Source organism: Hyperolius riggenbachi, chromosome 9, assembly GCF_040937935.1.
Source record: "Hyperolius riggenbachi isolate aHypRig1 chromosome 9, aHypRig1.pri, whole genome shotgun sequence".
Taxonomy (NCBI): Eukaryota; Metazoa; Chordata; class Amphibia; order Anura; family Hyperoliidae; genus Hyperolius; species Hyperolius riggenbachi.
Window position 1 is genome coordinate 210,092,429 of NC_090654.1, and position 19,987 is coordinate 210,112,415.

General features: G+C 42.7%; 1 protein-coding gene across 12 annotated transcripts in view; it reads left to right on the plus strand.

Annotated features, from left to right (window-relative positions):
- RYR3 (ryanodine receptor 3) overlaps positions 1–19,987 on the plus strand; it is a 1,134,733-nt gene that overhangs the window by 747,966 nt on the left and 366,780 nt on the right. For all 12 annotated transcript variants that reach the window (XM_068253938.1, XM_068253930.1, XM_068253931.1 and 9 more), the window contains 5 exons: positions 161–236; positions 3,451–3,574; positions 4,286–4,401; positions 17,080–17,147; positions 19,644–19,765. In XM_068253938.1, coding sequence (XP_068110039.1) covers positions 161–236; positions 3,451–3,574; positions 4,286–4,401; positions 17,080–17,147; positions 19,644–19,765 — 506 coding nt within the window. The remainder of the gene's footprint in view (positions 1–160; positions 237–3,450; positions 3,575–4,285; positions 4,402–17,079; positions 17,148–19,643; positions 19,766–19,987) is intronic.

Genomic DNA, 19,987 nt, shown 5'->3' on the forward strand with positions numbered 1-19,987 from the left:
CTTGTTAATAAGTACAGAGCCATAATAATCTAAATAAAATATAAAAGGATGTAAAATATATAGGATGTGTAAGCAATCTTCAGAACATGAAATTGTTATTCTACAAATGCAAACGTTATCTCTGTTATCAGTTCACTGTGTCATTATGGGTTTTGTGTAGGGAATGGTAGAAGTGATGGCAGAAAATTACCACAATATTTGGGCAAAGAAGAAGAAGACGGAGTTGGAGACTAAAAGTAAGAGAATATGTCCAATATATTCATTACTTTACCTTTTGTAAGTGTTCCTTCCTTAAAAACCTTCAACATTATATATATATGCAGCTTAAAGAGTGTACTCCAATATAGTTTTTTTTTTTTTTTTTTTTTATGCAACATATTGGCCTCAAATCACTAAGTATTGCTGCATTCGGTAATGCAGAAAACAACTGATGTTACCGATCACCTTGCCAAATGCTAATTCCCTAAACCACACTGAAATCATAATTGCCAACTAGTGAGGTAAATTACCTGTGTTGTGAATACCTCAAGTAATGTCAAGAAATTGCAATTCACAAAGATTAAAGCATTCGGTAAACCATATAAAAGTGTTTGGTATTTATCTGCAGCTCTAACCAGCCGATTATTCGCACTCTCCATATGATAACATATTGACAGATGTAGCACACAGCCAATGGGCAGAGCCAAGCAGCCAGTAGGGAGAGCCACACAGCCCTGCCTCTCAATCCGATACCGTGAAAGGCAGGACTTCAGGCCAGCAGAGCAGAGAAAGAGACTTTTTAAAGGCTTTTCTGAATCCCTTTAGATGTAAATATCTGTATACTCATATACAGAAGAGTTCCCCCTTGTGGCTGGAGCACATTTAAATGGATGCTAAGGATGCAGTGGACAGAAAACACCAAATCATGCACACAGACTCACATCTTTCTGCCTGATCTGCTCCACAGATGGTAAGTGAGACTAACTGAGCAGGGCTTAGTGAATTGAAGCAAAAGTCAGAGAAATATGATTGGTGATATTGGTGACTTCCTTTAAAAGCCCAAATTCTCACCTGCATGAAAATTTGCTTTCAAATGAGCCTTTCTTCTTTCTTAAAGCACTCTCCAAGTGCAGCCAGAATATTCCTCCTCCAAGTTATAGCAACTTGTGGGGGATACGTCATTCAAGGTCTGGCTATTGCCAGCACTCGGATTACAGGTCACTAACTATATAACATTGCAAATATAGCTGCTGCAACATCAGGCACTATACGGGGCTCTGCAGGCGCTGGCTGCCCAGATGACCTGCTTTGCAATTTCTCTCCTCCACCAACCTGTCCACCAGACCATAATTGAACATGATGAGCTTGTTATGTGGTATGCTCGCTCAACAATAAATATCTCTGATTCTTTACATATGATGTACTGTATCAAACACAAACAAACACAGAACATTTATATCGCACTTTTCTCCTGGCGGACTCAAAGCGCCAGAGCTGCAACCACTAGGGCACACTCTATAGGCAGTAGCAGTGTTAGGGAGACTGGTTAAAGGTCTCCTACTGAATAGGTGCTGGCTTACTGAACAGGCAGAGCCGAGAATAGAACCCTGGTCTCCTGTGTCAGAGGCAGAGCCCTTAACCATTACACTATCCAGCCACCCTTAGTGTTTATTATACTGCATCTGATTTGGTTAGGCATGCACCTGAATTTTTAAGGGGATTGCCAGATACCAGGCACATTTCTCTTTTTTTTTCAAGTCTATTTTTTTCCTTCTTTCTTATCATGCACAAAGGCCCCGTTCACACTTGCGGTTTTGTCAAAACCGCACCGGATGTCCGGACCGCACCGGAGCCGGACCGGACCTGATCCGTACGGTTCCTATCCGGATCCGGTCCGGATCCGGTCCGTTTGCATCCGGTTTCCGTGCGGTGTGAACACGGTTGCGGTCCGGATCCGGTTTCTTAAGGAGATAACATCCTGTAAATACCTGGGGTCTGGGAGGTCAGCAGAAGGGTCTGGGGTCATTGTTGGAGACAGGTGGACGTGTGGAGACCATCCGTGGATACAGAGACTGCAGTTGGGACCATGGATCCAGGCATTTTTTACTCGTAAACCTGGGAATTCTCTCCTTCCTGTTGTTCGCCTCCTCGTTATCAGACATCAGACATGTTGCTGCCAAAACGAGCTCCAGCATGAAATCGCTGCTCCCCCACTCTTTGAATGCTGGGCCCATGTGGTCCCCATCCAAAATGCATAGGAAGTGGGGTAGAACGTCCGGTTTTTGTAGCCAGTGTGTTGTGCGCTCTCCGGCTCTCATTGCTTTGTATTGGCCGGATGGTGCAGTCCGGCTCCGCTCCGGATACGGCTGCCGGAGGAGCCGGACCAAAAAATAGCGCATGTTGGAACGGACGCCGGAGTCCGGATCCGGTCCGGCTCCGGTCCGGCAGAACGGACGCATGTGAACGGACGCATAGGCTTTCATTGCTATTGCCGTGCGTCCGTTCCGTCCGTTCTGCAAGCGGTCCGGCTCCGGCACGGCGATTCCGGACGGCCACCGCTAATGTGAACCGGGCCAAAGTGGCTCTCAGTAACTCGTGGATCATGAGACTTGGGCCCATATACAATGCACTTTTCTCCTAGGTGATAATTTCACACCTCATCAATAAAATGCCTTTTAAACCAGCGGCAGGCAAGAAAATGCTTAATGATTTTGATTTCCTTGATTTGAGAAATTTGAGAAAATCCTTGATTTTTAATTTGAGAAAATCGTAGGAGAAAAGTTAATTGAATAAGGCCCTTGGTCTCACATTGAGGGTGCGTTTCCACTAGTGCGGTGGGAAATCGCCGCGGATTCTCCGCGGACGAATTCGCATGCAGGAGCGAAATCGCATGCGATTTCGCATGGATGACGGTGTGTGCGAATTTAACCATGTCAGTGCCTGTGTGCTTTTTCATTGATTCCATGCGAAATCGCATGAAAATTCGCATGAAAAAACACCATGCGAATTCCCTATTAAATACATTGTATGCGAATCGCATGCGTGTGTGCGGTGTCCGAATTCGGATGGCTCTGCTGAGCAGATTTTTCCTGCACAAGAAAACGCTCCGTTTTCCTGACAAGTGGACACAGGCTCATTCACTTTTATTGGTTATGCGAATTTGCATGCGGGGAACGCATGCGAATTCGCGTTAGTGGAAACGCACCCTCAGTTGTAATGGATTCTGAGATGCTATTCCCTGTGGTATTGTATTAATATTTTTGTTACCATTTGTTTTACATCTCAAGCTTTATGCCAGTTGTCTGGCTTGTTTGCATTTTAAATTGCATTTTTGAATATATGCTGCCGAGCCAATAAAAAACTGATTTTTTTTTTGTTTTATTTTTTTTTTTCTTGTAAAGATGTCTACAATCCTTATGCGGTATGTTTAAATCCCATTCTATAGTTAAAAAGAAAAATTCTTCCCTGCAGGTGCAGGAAGCCACCCACTCCTCGTACCCTATGACACCCTAACAGCTAAGGAAAAGGCAAGGGATCGTGAGAAAGCGCAAGAACTTTTTAAATTCCTCCAAGTAAATGGTTATGCTATATCCAGGTAAAACTAGTATGTTATTCAGATTTTAAATGATATCTTAAGATACTACTTGAAACTCTTTATAATGCAAGTTACATTTTCCATAAAGTAATATAGATAAATGCCTTTAGTAGTACGATATACAGGCCCTTATTTAGTTAATGTTTTCTCCTAGGTGATATTTCACACCATATCAATAAAATGCCTTTTAATCCACCAGCAAGCAAGAAAATACTTAGAATAATTTTGACGGTACTTTTTCACCTACTTTTGGCACTTTTTAATTTGCGACTCCTGAAAAGAAAATTTAAACAGAAGATGGAAAATTATCTCACAGGAGAATACTTTAGAGAAAAAGTGAATTGAATAAGGGCTGCGGGGCCATATGCAATTCACTTTTTCACCTGAGTTTTCTCCTAGGTGATATTTTCACAACTTGTAAATAAAATGCCTTTGACACCACCGGCAAGCAAGAAAATGCTCAAAATAATTTTGACAGTACTTTTTCACCTACTTTTTGGTACTTTTTGCATTGCAAAGTGCTAACAAGTTAATTTAAATTGAAGATGTAAATTTATCTCATGGGAGTAAACTCAGGAGAAAAAGTGAATTGCATATGGCCCACAGGGTAATAAATGCTTCTAAGCATGTGGTGTCATGTTGCAGCAACTACTAATTGATAACATGTTGACTGTAAGCATAAACCGTAACATTATTTTCTTTATACTTTAGAGGTTTGAAGGACATGGAGTTAGATGCTTCTTCTATGGAGAAGAGATTTGCCTTTAAATTTCTCAAGAAAGTGCTGCATTACGTTGATTCTGCTCAGGAATTCATTGCACATTTAGGTGAAGTACCTTTTAAAATACTTCTGTTTGTGCAAATGGTAAAGTATATAGAAATGTAGCACATTTGTAAGAGTCAATCAGTGACATAGAAATAAGGATGCAGAGGCTGTAACCACACTTGGGTCCACCTAGAGCTCTCCTCCAGGCACTGCATTGGCTTTTTACTGGTGATATACTGATAAAGATATCCTTTATTGGAGTTTTGTAACGTGGAAATCATTAAATATCTGTCCTCCTTTACTTACAGGTGAAACTTGACAAAGCAGCAAATTGTGCACAAGTCCATTTATTTCAGTAATTCAACTTAAAAGGTGAAACTAATGTATGAAATAGACTCATTACATCCAAAGCGAGATGTTTCAAGCCTTTGTCATAATTTTTATGATTATGGCTTACAGCTTATGATAACCCCAAAAACAAAATCTAAGACCATTCAAATATTGTGAAAATGTTCAGTATTCTAGGCTCAAAGTGCCAGACTCTAGTCAGCTAATAGATCCAAAACACCTGCAAAGGGTTCCTATTTCATACAATAGTTTCACCTTTTAAGTTGAATTACTGAAATAAATGGACTTTTGCACAATATTCTTTTTTTCATTTTTTTAGGTTCACCTGTATTCTTATACTGCAGCTTAAATTGGAAAGCTGGTTTATGCAACCTGTAGAAAGGTTTATAGAAAAAGAGAACTTTTTCTATAAAAAGGAAAAAGAGGAAAAGAAGGAGCAATTAAAGGAAATAACAGATTTGATCTCTGTGATTGCTATTGATCTGAATAATTTCAGTGAACTTGAAGAATTTGACTCCTTGAATGAGTCTTTGAAAAGATGTATACTAAAGGTACAAGCAGAGACAAAAAAAAAACCTAAACTAAACAAATTTCAAAATGATCTGGAAAAAAATGGTAAAAGGAAAAAGCATTAGAGCCAAGGGAAATAATTAATAAGAGAAGAACAAGAAAATGTAGTGGGCCCTGTAACAGTTGTACTTCAACAGAAGCATCGGGGTAGAAACTGATGCACCAGAGGAATCCATAAACAGCAAGAAATCTGTCACTTTCAGTACTGAGCAAACGCAAAACAAGAAACTACCTAAAGGGATGTTAAAAATAAAAAATAAAAATAACTACTCTAGAAAAGAAAAAATTCAGACGAGGAATAACCGAGTGTGACCAGGAGCAACAGAGCCTACAAGGGCAACAAAAGGAAACAGTAGATCATCTGGATCCTACAGGGGTAGTCATTAATCTGTCCAGTTGTCCAGTCCCTTTTTGATGAAGGTAGGATCTCCTTAAGTGATGAGGATGAGATTGAACCTTCAAGAACAAATACCTGTACAACAATAAATACACAATTGAGAACACGGGCGGTAACAATACCACCAAATTCAGTTCAAACTGCTAACCCTAGCCTACAAAGCTCTCCACAATCTCTCTCCCTTGTACATATCCTCACTAATCTCCAGATACAAACCCAATCGCAATCTCAGATCGGCACATGATCTTCTGTTGTCCTCCTCTAGAATCAACTCCTCACATTCACGTTTACAAGACTTCGCACGCGCTTCACCCCTCCTCTGGAATGCCCTCCCACAACACATCCGTCACTCGCCAACCTTTGTTACCTTTAAACGCTCTCTAAAAACACACTTGTTCCGACAAGCAAATGCGCTACCTTAGGCCACTTCCCTTTGTACTAAGACCAAATTGCACTCCTACTAGGTATCCTAAAACACAAAGCCTCTATATATTTGCTGCATACTACACCTCCTCCTGTTCCCCCCCCCCCCCCCCATTCCCTTTAGTTTATAAGCTCGCAAGGGCAGGGCTCTCTCCCCCTTTTGTGTCTTGGTAACCATTATACATTTTATTCATCATGTTACTTTTATCACTGTCATTACCAATTCTATAATTTGTATTTTGTATCATTCTTTGTATTTTGTCACTAATTATGTATCTTGTATATTGGTGTACACCATTGTCTGTATTATTATGTACCCCATGTTTGTTTTTTACTTTGTACAGCGCCACAGAATATGTTGGCGCTTTATAAATCAATAATAATAATAATAATAAGTATTTGTCTATGTTCTTTAAAAACATAAAGGAATAACTAAAAACAAAACATTATTCTGAAAATATGCAGCAAATAAATATGATAAAGTTGAGTTACGTGCCATTGTTGAGTTAAAGAGTACCCCAAATATTATAATAAAGGTGAGTGATAAAGGGGGGAACATAGTCTTGCTGGAAGTGGGCATTATGTAGCTGAAGCCATGAGGCAGCTATCAGATGAAAAAACATACAAAAAGTTAAACATCAATCCCCTTCACAATGATCATAAATAAGATACAAAATGAAATCAATCACTGATTAGATGATGCATTTGATATGGAAATAATATCTAAACAAGAGTGGGAGTTCATGGCAGTTGTCACCTATAATGTTCCAATGCTGTATTTTATCTCCAAAGTCCACAAAAGCTTGACAAAACTGGACAGACATCCAGTGGTGTTGGGAAACGGAGTCCTATGTGAACACCTGGAGCAATACATAGATAAGAAGCTAAAACCCAATTTTACAACTTCAGTTGTATGTAAAAGATACTTGGATGTGCTACAGGATCTGTCCGATTTAAGGGCCCCTTCTGGGTCTCTTTTTGTGGGGGTCAATGTGGAATCATTGTACATGACTATATCCCACGAGTAGGGGCTCAGGGCAGTGGCTTTTTTCCTTGGTAAAACTTATCCTAATATAGCACAACACAACACATTGATTTTTCGAAGTCTTGAATTGATCTTGAAGTCAAACTGTTTCAAGTTCTCAGGGAGGTACTACAAGCAGGTCATGGGACATCAATGGGGGCAGCGTATATCCGGGCATATACTTTTGCATTTTGGACTTTGGGAAAGGCAGGATGTGAGTCCAAGTGTCATGACACATGTCGCCCTCTAGTTAAGATGATATTCTGGCAGTGTGAACAGGTACTCAAGTGTAAATCGATGAATTCATGAAAGACTTAAATAAAAATAGCCGAAATATATGGTTGACAAATACGGTCAGTGAACAAGAGCTTTTGTTCCTGGATTTAAAGCTGGCTTTAAAGGATGATATGATCGTCACGTCGACCTTTTGAAAACCAACCACAGGTAATAGCCTGCTCCATGCTGCCAGCCATCATCCCTTGCCCTACTGAGGTCCATTCCATATAGTCAGTTCCTGTGAATAGGCAGAAATTGCTCCACTGATGGAAAATTCAGAAATAAATCAAGAGAAATGTATTCACGATTCAGAGATCGAGGATATTTCCACAGAATCTTACGAGCAGCAGTTAAGAAAGCATGTGGTAATAAGAAGGGGGACCTCCTTATGCTCGAGTGCAGGAATAAGAAACAAGTTGACCATTTGAGGATAATAACCCCATATGGCTTCCACTGGAAAGGCCTTGGTGTTCTGCTGGATAGACATTGGGGTATTTTAAGAGCCAGCCCTAAAAAACATATGTGATTGTGTCTGAACTGTTGACCCTCCGTCTTGCCTTGTCCCTCTTTTCTTACTACCCCTCTGATTGTGTTTTGTATTGTTAACTCTGAAGATTAATGGCCAATAAGAGGTTAAGGATAAACAAACAAAGGATAAAGTGTTTTTTGTGATGTATTGAATACAAACTAGAAAGAGGCACTTACCGTATTTAGTAACAAATGACCAACTGCTATAAATTAGCCACCCATTTTAAACTATAGACCATCCTGCTGGCAGTTGATCTGCAAGTGCTTTGCATTGAATTGGTGAACTGAAAGGAGGTCTGTGGCAGCTAGTTGAATGGAGGTAGCACAGACCTGTAAAGGGAGGAGTGGTAAAACAGCAGGACCCGCTCTGATGAAGCATTGTCTGATGTGAAGCGCATAGGTGGGAGGAGCCACTGTCCATTGTGTGTTCTCTCTGAGATGCTCAGAGCTGTGATTCTCTAGGTATTTATATTATATTTATATTATTATAATGTGGTTGGTGGTCATTTATTTCAAGAGTCTTAAAAAAGTATTTTTGAGATACATTATACTTCTATTTTATCTATGGGTACTTTGAATTATTAATAACATGTCACCATTTTGGTACATACTATCATTGGGTTCTGTTGTGCTAACTGGTAAAAAAAAAATGTGTGTAGAGGTGTATTTACCATAAAACATGTAAGATAGTAGCTATTTAACCACTTCATTACCGACACATAAAACCCCCTTAAGGACCAGAGCAATAGTTTTCACTGGATCCTCATGTTTTACCCCATTACATTTCCCCACTTGACCTGTAGTCCCCTCCTTATACAGATCTCCTTGGTAGTTTAGTGGTCCCCCATATGTTTCTGTAATGGTCTAGTGGCCCCCAGCATGCATCGTTGGTAGTCTTTAGTGCCCCCCCCCCCCATATGCTTCCCTGGTGGTTAGTGATCCTCCATAGCTTTCCTGGTTGTTAGCGTTTCTCCCATAGCTTCCCTGGTGCTAAGGTGTCCACTTAGCTTCCTTGGTGGATAGTGATCACTCGTGGTCCCCATAATTTCCTGGTGGTGCAGTAGGTTGCCTTAAAGTGTACTAAAGACAAACCATGTAAAAGCATTTATACTTACCTGGGCCTTCCTCCAGCCTCCTTTAGGGCCTGTTTCCACTACATGCAGATTGGATGCAGAATGGATGCAGAAAAACTGACTCCAATGAATGCCTATGGGCCTGTTTCCACTAAACACGTTTTTTCTAATGCAGATTTTCCCATAGGCATTAATTGGAGTCAGTTTTTCTGCATCCATTCTGCATTGAATCTGCATGTAGTGGAAACAGGCCCTTAGGCTGTGGGCTCCCTTGCTGTCCTCCCGGGACTTTCCAATCCTTCTCTGGCCGACTTGGCCCCTCTCTCTTGTCATCACCAGTCGTGCTGTACTGCGCATACCGCTAAGTGCCAAGTCTCAGTTTGGTGATGTCATCAAGCCAAGACCCAGCACTAGAGGCAGTGCAATCCTGGATGCCATGCAGAGTTGCCAGGGGAGGGAGGGGGATGACGATTGCTAGGGGAACCAGGAGAGGTGAGAGCCATGCTTCTCCTGCAGCTGCAAGGAGATCACTATGATCAGCGGGGGTCCTAGTGATCACGTAAACAGGAGGTAATCACCATGGCTTATGATCATTGAGAAACAATGTCAACTTTGTTAACTGTCAGCTATCATTTGATAGCTTAAAGGGAACCTTAACTGAGAGGCGTATGGATGTTTCTTTTTAAACAGTACCAGTTGCGAGGCGCATGCGCGGCGCTCACGAGGCATGATGTGTCCTGAGTGAGCTCCGTAGACGGCCAGGAAATAAGAGACCCTTCCCCACAGCCAGCACGGATGTTCGACCCCCTACTTGCACCCAGGCTTACATGATATGACACAGAAGGGAAACCGATCTACGAAAGGCAAAAAATCACGCTTACAGGGGACTCTGCCGGCTTCTCTCTCCTCCCGGGCCTCCACGAGGAGTGCTTCCAAGATGGCGGATGGCGCGACCTCACGCAATACCTCGCCTCCTTCTACCAAAACGAAGCAATGTCAGACGGATGGCTCCTTACGAACACCTACCCGAGAGACCCAACAATCTCCCCCCTGGGATAAGCAGGAGTTACTGGCTGATATAGGCAAAATGCTCAAAAACGAGCTAGCCACAGCAGTGAAGGACATCTCGGCCCAACTACATGAAGTAGGCCAGAGGGTGGGAGTTCTTGAGAACCGCATGGACTCTGCGGCAGACGCACTCACCGATGACAAGCGGCGCATTTCTGAGCTCGAAACGAGGGTCGAGGCTGCGGAATCCAGACTCGAGGAGTATGAAAATCGAGCCAGGCGCTCTAACCTTCGCATCCGCGGCCTCCCTGAATCCTTTGAGGCCCTCAAGGAGGTGGCCGTCAACCTCTTCTCCGCATTACTACCACAAGTGGATCCGGAAATGTGGCGGTTCGACCGTATACACAGAGCTCTTGGAAAACCGAAAACCCCGAACACTCCACGAGACGTTATCCTAAAATTGCATTATGGGGAGATGAAGGAACAGATTATGGCGGCAGCGAGAGACCTGGAAGATTTACCCGGAGTTCCGTCCTCTGTGCATATCTATGCGGACTTATCCCCGGTTACTTTACAAAGGAGAAGGCTGCATAGACCGATCACATTATCACTCACCCGCGAAAGAATACGCTACCGATGGAATTTCCCCTTTGCTTTGAATTTTACTTTGGGTAATCGCCTGCATTCCATCAAAACCCTGGAAGAGGGTAAGTCTGTACTTGAAGAAGCCAACATCCGGGTTGAAGCACCTGAAGCCCCCTCGCAGTCACAACCGCAGCGGGGGCCTAGGCCTCGGAGAGAGTGGTCTGAGGTGACCCGTCGGTCCCCTAGCACGTAAATCGCTAACTCTAGCCTTAACTTTTATGACACCCTGTTGCCTAATGATTTATGTTCCCGAAGTAAAGGTCTCACCATTAAGGCCCGTCACACTGTCTTCCGCTGAAGAAACTGCTTTTACAGTTACTCCATTCATGGCCCCCACGCCCGCTGTCTATAGCATACATGCCTGTCTTCCTTCTCTTCTGAAGTGGTCCCGGGTGCCTTTGGGCCCCCCCCCCCCCGGACAAGAAATAAGAAATGCAAGCTGAAGCTGCTCTAATGGGCTCTCCCCGCTAAATGTTGTATGGAATTTTGCATACTTTGCCTTTATTAAGATAGTACTAAGAAATAATATTGGTCAAGCATCTGATTGCTGTTATTGTGGGGGCTATGTTTATGTTTATGTTTATGTTAATGTTTTCTGTGGTGGGGGGGCCCCCGGGGCGCTCCTGGGCCCGGGGGGGGGGGGGGCGGGGGGACGGGTCCCGTCTGCGGGCGGGTCGTGTCCCCGCGCCCCCCCCTGCGGCTACTTGGCCGTGGGCCTGGGTTCGCTCCGGGGGTCCCGGGGTGGGCGGAAGAGGGAATCTTCGTTATATGCGGATGTTTGTGGGACCGAGGTTTGCACTTTCTCTACCTTAAAAATCTTATGGGTTATTAATGTTTTCTTTTCATGTTGTTAAAATGTAGGGACCTTTAGCTAAAAATGACGGGGATTGCGGGTGGACGTCGGCCGGGGACCCGAGTCATGGCTCTGGTGTGCGTGGCTGGCCCGGGTCAGGGGGGGGTGCCCTGGGGGGGTTCTCTCCCCCCTCCGCCCCTTGCATTGCTACCATGTGTGTCCTGACTTGGGCCCGGGACGTGTTCACACTTTTCCACTAAGGTCGATAATCCTAAAGTTAACTCATTATGGGTCTCTGTTCCTGGCTGTCAGGTTATGTTGCCCCTCTGAAAAAGTCTTAAGGGGGATTATGTACCTCCTCTGGCTTTACCTTATGTCACTAAGTGACATACTAGTGCGGCCTGTTCTGCAACAGGCTGGCCTAGAAACCACTTACACTTGCATCCAGGGTAATCTCCTATATCTCTCTCCCAGCAGGGTTAATTTTCTCACTTCTCATGGTGTCTCATACATTAGGCTTTTTAGCCTAACACGGGTTTATCATTTTACCAATGGTTTTGACTATTCTTTCACATAACGTTAGGGGGTTTAAAGGGGAACTGAAGAGAGAGGTATATGAAGGCTGTCATGTTTATTTCCTTTTAATCAATACCAGTTGCCTGGCAGCCCTGCTGGTCTATTTCTCTGCAGTAGTATCTGATTAAAACCAGAAACAAGCATGCAGCTAGTCTTGTCAGATCAGACTTATAAGTCTGAAACACCTGATCTGCTGCATGCTTGTTCAGGGGCTATGGCTAATAGTATTAGAGGCAGAGGATCAGCAGGGCTGCCAGGCAACTGGTATTGTCTAAAAGGAAATAAACATGACAGCCTCCATATACCTCTCTCTTCAGTTCCCCTTTAATGTCCCACAGAAGAGGAAAAAAGCATACCTAAATTACCAAAAACACAAACCTGACATAATTTGCTTGCAGGAGACTCATTTTTCGGCATCATCTTTCCCTCAATATCTCTTCCGCCATTACTCAAAATCATATCTATCAAATGCCCCTACTAAACGTCGAGGTGTAGCTGTCCTGATCCACGATTCCCTTCCACTTGAAATCACAGAGTCAATTATAGATAAAGAGGGTAGATACATTATATTAAAAGCTGTCCTTCACGGACAACAACTTTGTCTTGTTAATAGCTACTCCCCCCCTGAACTAGCTTTCAGAACCTTCCAATTTATCTTTAACAAAATTGATCTATCATTTAATGCACGAATAATCTGGTGTGGTGATTTCAACCTAACTTTAAATGACTCACTTGATAAATCCAACAAATCCCCCGATAAGCTGACTAAATCCCAGAGGGCCTCGCTGAATTCCTCCCTCCAAATTGCGGCCTTAGCAGATACCTGGAGAGAACTTTACGCTAACAGGCGAGGGTATACCCATTTTTCCCCGCCCCACAGCTCCTATTCTAAGATAGATCATATTATTATTTCAAATACCCTGATCAGGGCACTTCTCTTCCTTAGACACATCCATGTTGCCTGGTCAGACCACGATATTTTGTTGCTAGGGATTGATCTAAACTCCTCTCTGAAACTCCAACGCACCTGGAGATTGGATGAATCTCTTCTGCTGGATCCTACAATAATATCAGACATAACTGAAAAAATTCAATGCTACTTTTCCGAAAATGACACAGATGACGTCTCTCCCCTTACTTGCTGGCTTGCCCACAAGGCAGTAATTAGGGGCCACCTAATTAAAGCAGCTAAAGCCCGTCATCGCTACAATACCGAGTCACAAGCTAACCTGGAGCACAGACTTCACAGACTTATACTATTAAACCAGCAATCCCCTACCAGATTTCTCTCTAAACAAATTTCAGATCTTAGACTACAACTAGATGTTATCCTATCCAGGCATGTAGAAAAGGCGCTTATCTGGACTAAAGCACGCTATTATAAGTACATTAACAAGCCGGATGCCTGGTTAGCCAGGAAATTACGGCAACAGGAAAGGGTAAATGCTGTACATAAAATCCAATTAAGTAATGGGCAAATTTCCAGTGACCCCTCTAAAATTTATCAAACCTTTCACTCTTTCTACTCTAAACTATATAATCAACCCGACAGCGACCGCCTATTAGAAACCACAAAATACTTAAGGCAAAGTGCCCTCCCTAGACTGACGGTAGAGGCTACCAAGTCCCTCAATGCTAAAATTTCTGAAGAAGAAGTGTTTGAAACCATCAAACTTCTCAAAAAAGGCAAGGCCCCTGGCCCGGACGGCTACACCTCGACCTACTATAAAAAATTTAAGGATCTACTGATAACTCCGCTCACTAAAACATTGAACTTTCTAGCCAAATCACCTAATAAGCCCCCACCTGAATTTTTAGAGGCTAAAATCGCTCTCATCCCCAAACCAGGCAAGGACCTATTGCAAGCTAAAAATTATCGACCAATATCATTACTAAACCAAGACTACAAAATACTTACTGCAATCATGGCTACTCGTCTTAGCAAACTTCTGCCTGGACTGGTAAAGAAGGACCAGGTGGGGTTCATCCCAAACCGACAGGCCTCTGACAATGTCAGACGCACACTATTATTAATCCAACATTCCAATATGCATAAAAAACCTTTAGTGGTTCTTAGCCTAGATATTGAGAAGGCCTTTGATAGCCTCACCTGGCCCTTCCTTTTAGCAACGGTTAGAACGCTAGGGATCTCGGGTATATTCCACAACTTGATTGAACAATTATATTCCCAACCGTCTGCAACACTTAAGTTGCCATGTGAGTCTCCTGCAACAATCAACATTCTTAGAGGAACCCGGCAGGGCTGCCCCTTATCGCCAGCTTTGTTTGCACTAGCCATGGAATCTTTAGCCTCACATTTACGTATGGATCCAGGTATCCAGGGCTATGACCTAGGTAGGTTGCAACCTAAATTTAGCATGTTTGCTGATGATATCCTAATGACAATCCAAAACCCTTCCACAACCATTCCACAACTATTGCAAGCCCTCAAGAAGTTTGAGGAAGTGTCTGGTCTTAAAGTCAATGTGGACAAGACAGAAATGATCTCATGTAATATTCCTTACAGCGAGATTACGCAAATTTCATCCACATACAAGTTCCAATACCACCCACACTTCCTCAGATATCTAGGTGTTAATATATGCAACTCTAACTCTAAGCTTTATGAGTGGAACTATGCACGGGTTATACCTGGATTGCTCAGAGACCTAGACAATTGGCACACCTACAAGCTATCTTGGACGGGGCGTATAGCTGCGGTCAAGATGACCCTCCTCCCTAAGCTAACTTATTACTTTAGAGTACTTCCCATCCCTCTTGTACAGAGAGACTTAATAATGCTTCAAAAAAAGATCTTCTCTTTTATCTGGGCCCACAAAAAACCGCGCATTCCTAAATCCTGTATGTTCTTACACAAAACCGACGGTGGCTTATCTGTCCCTCATCTAAAAAAATACTTTATAGCCTCCCAATTAGCACAAATTCCCCTAATATATGGAGGAGCTCAGTCGCCTGCTTGGGTGGAGATCGAAGATTTGATGATCTCTCCTTATTCCTGGAAGGGTGTGCTGTGGGCCTCAGCCACTGGTCACAAAAAATTGAGGAATATCTCCCCCCTGACATATCACACCCTTACTACTTGGAGTAAAGTTCGTTACTCTCTTAAGCTTCAAACTTTGGTACCCCCACTCCTCTCAATCCTACATAACCCTGATTTTCCTAGCGGCACCAATCAATGTGCTTTTACCTGGTGGTCATCACGCCAAATTCAAACTCTACAAGACCTTTTAATAGATGGTAAGATACCCAATAGCAGGCAACTGATCTCTAAATATAATATCCCACCTTCAGAGCACTTCAAGCTTCACCAGATTCTACACTATCTACGCACTTTCCTACCTCATAGGATAGATAACCCCTTCACTCACTTTGAAGTTGCATGTAAATCTGACCCCTTCCAGAAAGGGGTAATCTCTCTACTATACTCACTACAAAATCAACCCAACCGGGAAGGAAAGCCCCCCTTTATATCAAAATGGGAAACTGACCTGGGGTTTGAGCTGAGCAATGAGGAGTGGGAAGAATCCTTTACAACCTTAGCTAAAGGTTGTCTCTATAGCTCCCACATCGAAGTCTCACTGAGAGTTCTTCACAGGACTTACTTTACCCCTCTTCGTCTCCATCAAATTGATCCTAATAATTCTAAGTCATGTTTTAGAGGATGCCACGCAGACGGATCTATAGCACACATCTTCTGGACCTGTCCCAAAGCGGACAAACTCTGGTCCAAAGTTAACACCCTCCTTACAAGAGTCTTTGGTAGGGCCATCCCTAAGGATTCTCGTACCTTATTACTAGGTCATAGACCCTCTCATATGACCCGTCCAGAACATAGGCTTACACAACATATCGCCAATGTTACTAAGACCCATATTGCTGCATCCTGGAGATCCCCGCTCTTATTTTTTCAAAATATTATGAGAAACATAGACTCAACTATGGTCTCTGAGCGCATCAACGCTAGAATAGATGATAAACTTGAAAATTTTGAGAAAACTTGGTTGCCATGGATAACTTTTAGGGGTCTGCCTGATTCACAAACCTAGAATCTCCTTGACTATCTCCTCTCTCTCTTGGGAAACTTAACAATCCTAACACCCTAAGCTCTATAAAACCTTATAGTCACCACTAACTACCCTCGATTATACACCCATGATACTACATCCCCATTTAACCCTAAAGGTCTTGGGTGGCATTTGACCACCCAGACAACTGCTGTTGGAGCATGTACCCTGGAATCATCATACCATACTACCTTAACTAACTATCATTACAATAATAATCACTCTATTATTCTGTTTCTTTTTGATGTCCAATTTAATCTCTGTATTTACCTTTGTTTTATATAGCATCTGATTTTGTATATTTGTTGGGGCCTATGAGCCCTGTAAGGTGTATTTTTCTTGTGTGCGTGTAATTCTCCTGCATAACTGCTGTTAACTGTGCTAAATAAAGAGATTTTTGACACCTAAACAGTACCAGTTGCTTGGCAGTCCTGCTGATCTCTTTGGTTGCAGTAGTGGCTGAATCATACACCTGAAACAAGCATGCAGCTAATCTAGTCTGACTTCAGTCAGAGCACCTGATCTGCATGCTTGTTGAGGGGCTGTGGCTAAAAGTATAAGACAGGATCAGCAGGAGAGTGCGGCAACTGGTATTATTTTAAAAGGAAAATCTATATCCTTCTCAGTTTAGGTTCCCTTTAATCTCCTTCAGCTCGTGAAATCTACGCTCTGGCAGAAATAACAGCACCTAAAGTGTGGGTAGGTTTCAATCACTGCCGGCCGCAACTGGTTATCTTCTTACATTTTTATTTAGCATGAAAATACATGCAAACAAAAGTGATCCAAGACTATTCTTAATTAGATTACAAAGTCAAGTTATGTGTTTCACTGTGGGCTGTGATTAAAGTTGCTCAAGAAGTTTTGTATTTTCTTTTTCTTGTTTCACCTAAAAAAAAATATTAATTTGGTCACATTTTACTAGTGTATCCAAATTTCTGTATAGCATCCTTCCTTCTAATGAGGATGTGTAATCATATTATGATATCTCCACAGAGGCTGTTGTTGGCAGCGGTAAAACTGAGAAGTCGCCACATGAACAAGAAATCAAGTTTTTTGCCAAAGTGAGTTATACTACATACCTTTCTATTTTAAATTTTTAGGGCATTTCACTATTTTTAATATTATGCGTATATAGAGAGATTTTATGCAGCACTTTACTGAGTATATTTAACAGTTAATGGCATTAACTGTCTCAGGTCTGAGACACACCAGAAAAGCTCCCCAAATGCTAGAGGTTTCAAAAGCTCTTTCCAATGTAATGCTATGTTGTTGTTTTTTTATAAAACCTCATCGCTCCAGTGTGCATAGACACATAGGATAACATTAGCAGGAGGTTTCAAAAACTCAAAACGCTCAGAAAAACTCATCTGGTGTGCATTAGGCCTCACAGAAGAGCTCATGTTCCTAGCATAGTCAACATCTAATTCTAATGTACCTACCATATCCTAATTCTAATGTTCCTACTATGTTGCTATCCACTTACCTGTATATTTTTAGGATGTATGACAAAACCAGTGTGCCTTGAGGAAACCAATGTAAATACAAGTGCAACATAAAAACTTGGAGATAGCATCCTGGCTTAGATTCATAATAATAACTTTTTAACCATTAATTGAATATATACATTTAATATACTTCTAGCCTAACAAGAACAATTGCCTACATATTACATTCTGTTACCACAGTTCTCTGCAGCAGAGGCTGGTTGGTAGGTTATGAACTGGTGGCTTACATTTGGTAAAGGTGCCAGTTGAAAAGGCCACAAGAAATAGCTGGTAGTAGAATGTCTGTAAATTTACTGATATTCTACTACTTCATTCAGTAAAATATCGGTAATATTTACCAAAATGTCATATTTTACTATGACCTAACCCCTCCATACTTTCACACATAACTTCCCACAGTGGTGCCTAACACCCCTCCTCCGATGGGCAACAAACATGAACACCCCCTTCCCTTGGGGGGCAACTAATCTTAACCCCCCACGTAGGTGTCTAACCTATACCCCCGCGTACTGTTGAAAAGAGAGCCCGTTATAAGCAATATGCAAAAGAGAGAAATTAATCATTGTACCCTGTCAGTGTCATGTAGAATGTAGAAAGAATGCCTCATGTAGCATGGGAGGAATCATATTTACTACTGGCACGCAGAGCTAGAGGATTTTTTTTTTAATTCCCTCAGTTGCCTCATTTTTCTCATATCAAGTTTATCCAGATCTCTTAGAGCCTTGTTTCATACTAAAAATCGCTGCAAAATCCTGGCTATTATGCCACAATTCCATTTGCAATTCTTGTTCAAGGAGCAATTCTTGTTCTCTGAGTGATAATTGCAAATGCAATTGCCGCAAATTTCTCTGCTCTCCACATGGCTGCTATGCGGGAGCTGTGTCTGATCCGGTGCTGCTGCTGCTATTTCTCTGCTGTGGAGCTGTGTCTAATTACCAATATCTCAGCACTAATACATCCTACACACTCCAAATCTTGAGAGTAGAGAGGGGGCCCCAAACTTCTAAATTGCAGGACCCCTCCCCTCCCACCCAATCCTGCTGGTTCCTGGGATAGGGTATATTGAAGCTATTTTGTGAACCAGTGGGACTGAGATGCAATTTGGCACAGAGGTAGCCCGGTGGCCCCCTCCCTACCCTTAAAATGGGGAGTGTGTAGGTCTGGAGTGTCAAACTCAAAAACGAAGTGGGACGAAATTGTACACAGGGACCAAGGCGGGGGCCAATGTTTAGTGGCCACCAGGCCAGCTCTCTCCCTTATAAAGTTCCCAGGTGTCTAATCGCCTCCCTTTTTCCCCTATGCAGTTCCCTGGTGTCTAGAGGCCTCCACCCTCCCCTATACAGTTCCCTGGTGTTTAGTGCTTTCCCCCTCTCCCCCCCTCCCCCCATATGCCTTCCCTGTGATCTAAGGCTTCATCTCCAATGTTGTTTCCCTGGTGGTCTAGAGGCCTCCACCCTCCCCTATACAGTTCCCTGGTGTTTAGTGCTTTCCCCCTCTCCCCCCCCCCCCCCCACATGTCTTCCCTGTGATCTAAGGCTTCATCTCCAATGTTGTTTCCCTGGTGGTCTAGAGTGGTCCCAACATAATGCAAAGCGGGTAAACCACTTGAGGGCCAAATGTAATGGCTCTGAGAGCCAGATTTGGCCCGCGAGCCAGAGTTTGACATGTATGGTGTAGGAGGTATTAGTGTTGAGATATTGGGGCTTAAATATGGGCAGCATCTATAATGCAAATCAGGAAGGAGCTGCATAGGATGTCATTACCCACAAGGCCGTGCATCCAAGGATGAATTTTAATTAGTCCTAGGACCAAAGTCACTGATTGGGAGGGATTTCACCTTTTTAGCTGGAGTTTGGAGTTTAACTGAGTTTTCTCTGAAAACCTGCCATCAGCTTTTCACTGGTAGTGAGTTAATTTCCACCTTACAGTTCTTTTTCAACTGACTGACTGCATTTAAAATGTACCTCTACATTTTGTAGTATACTTTTGTAAATTGGAGTCAAAATATGTAGGACTTAAGTAAACCTGAACACTTCTTTTTTTGTGGTGTAGGTTCTCTTGCCTCTAGTGGACCAGTACTTTAAGAACCACTGCCTGTACTTCCTCTCCTCCCCGATTAAAACTCTCAGTAGTAGTGGATATGCATCCAACAAAGAGAAAGAGATGGTGGCAAGGTAAGCGAGAAGCCTGTAATCAAATATGTAATGCATGTTTTGTGAGCTTGCAGTAAATATGCTTCTTGCCTGCAGTTATTCATTATAGTGCATATAGAGGCATTTCCAATTTTAAAAGAAATCAGAACAACTTTAGGGCCCGTTTCCACTGCTGTGGAAATCTGCACCGAATCCGCAGAGTTTCCCCACAAGCAAATTGTGCAGGGAAACTCTGCCATAGGG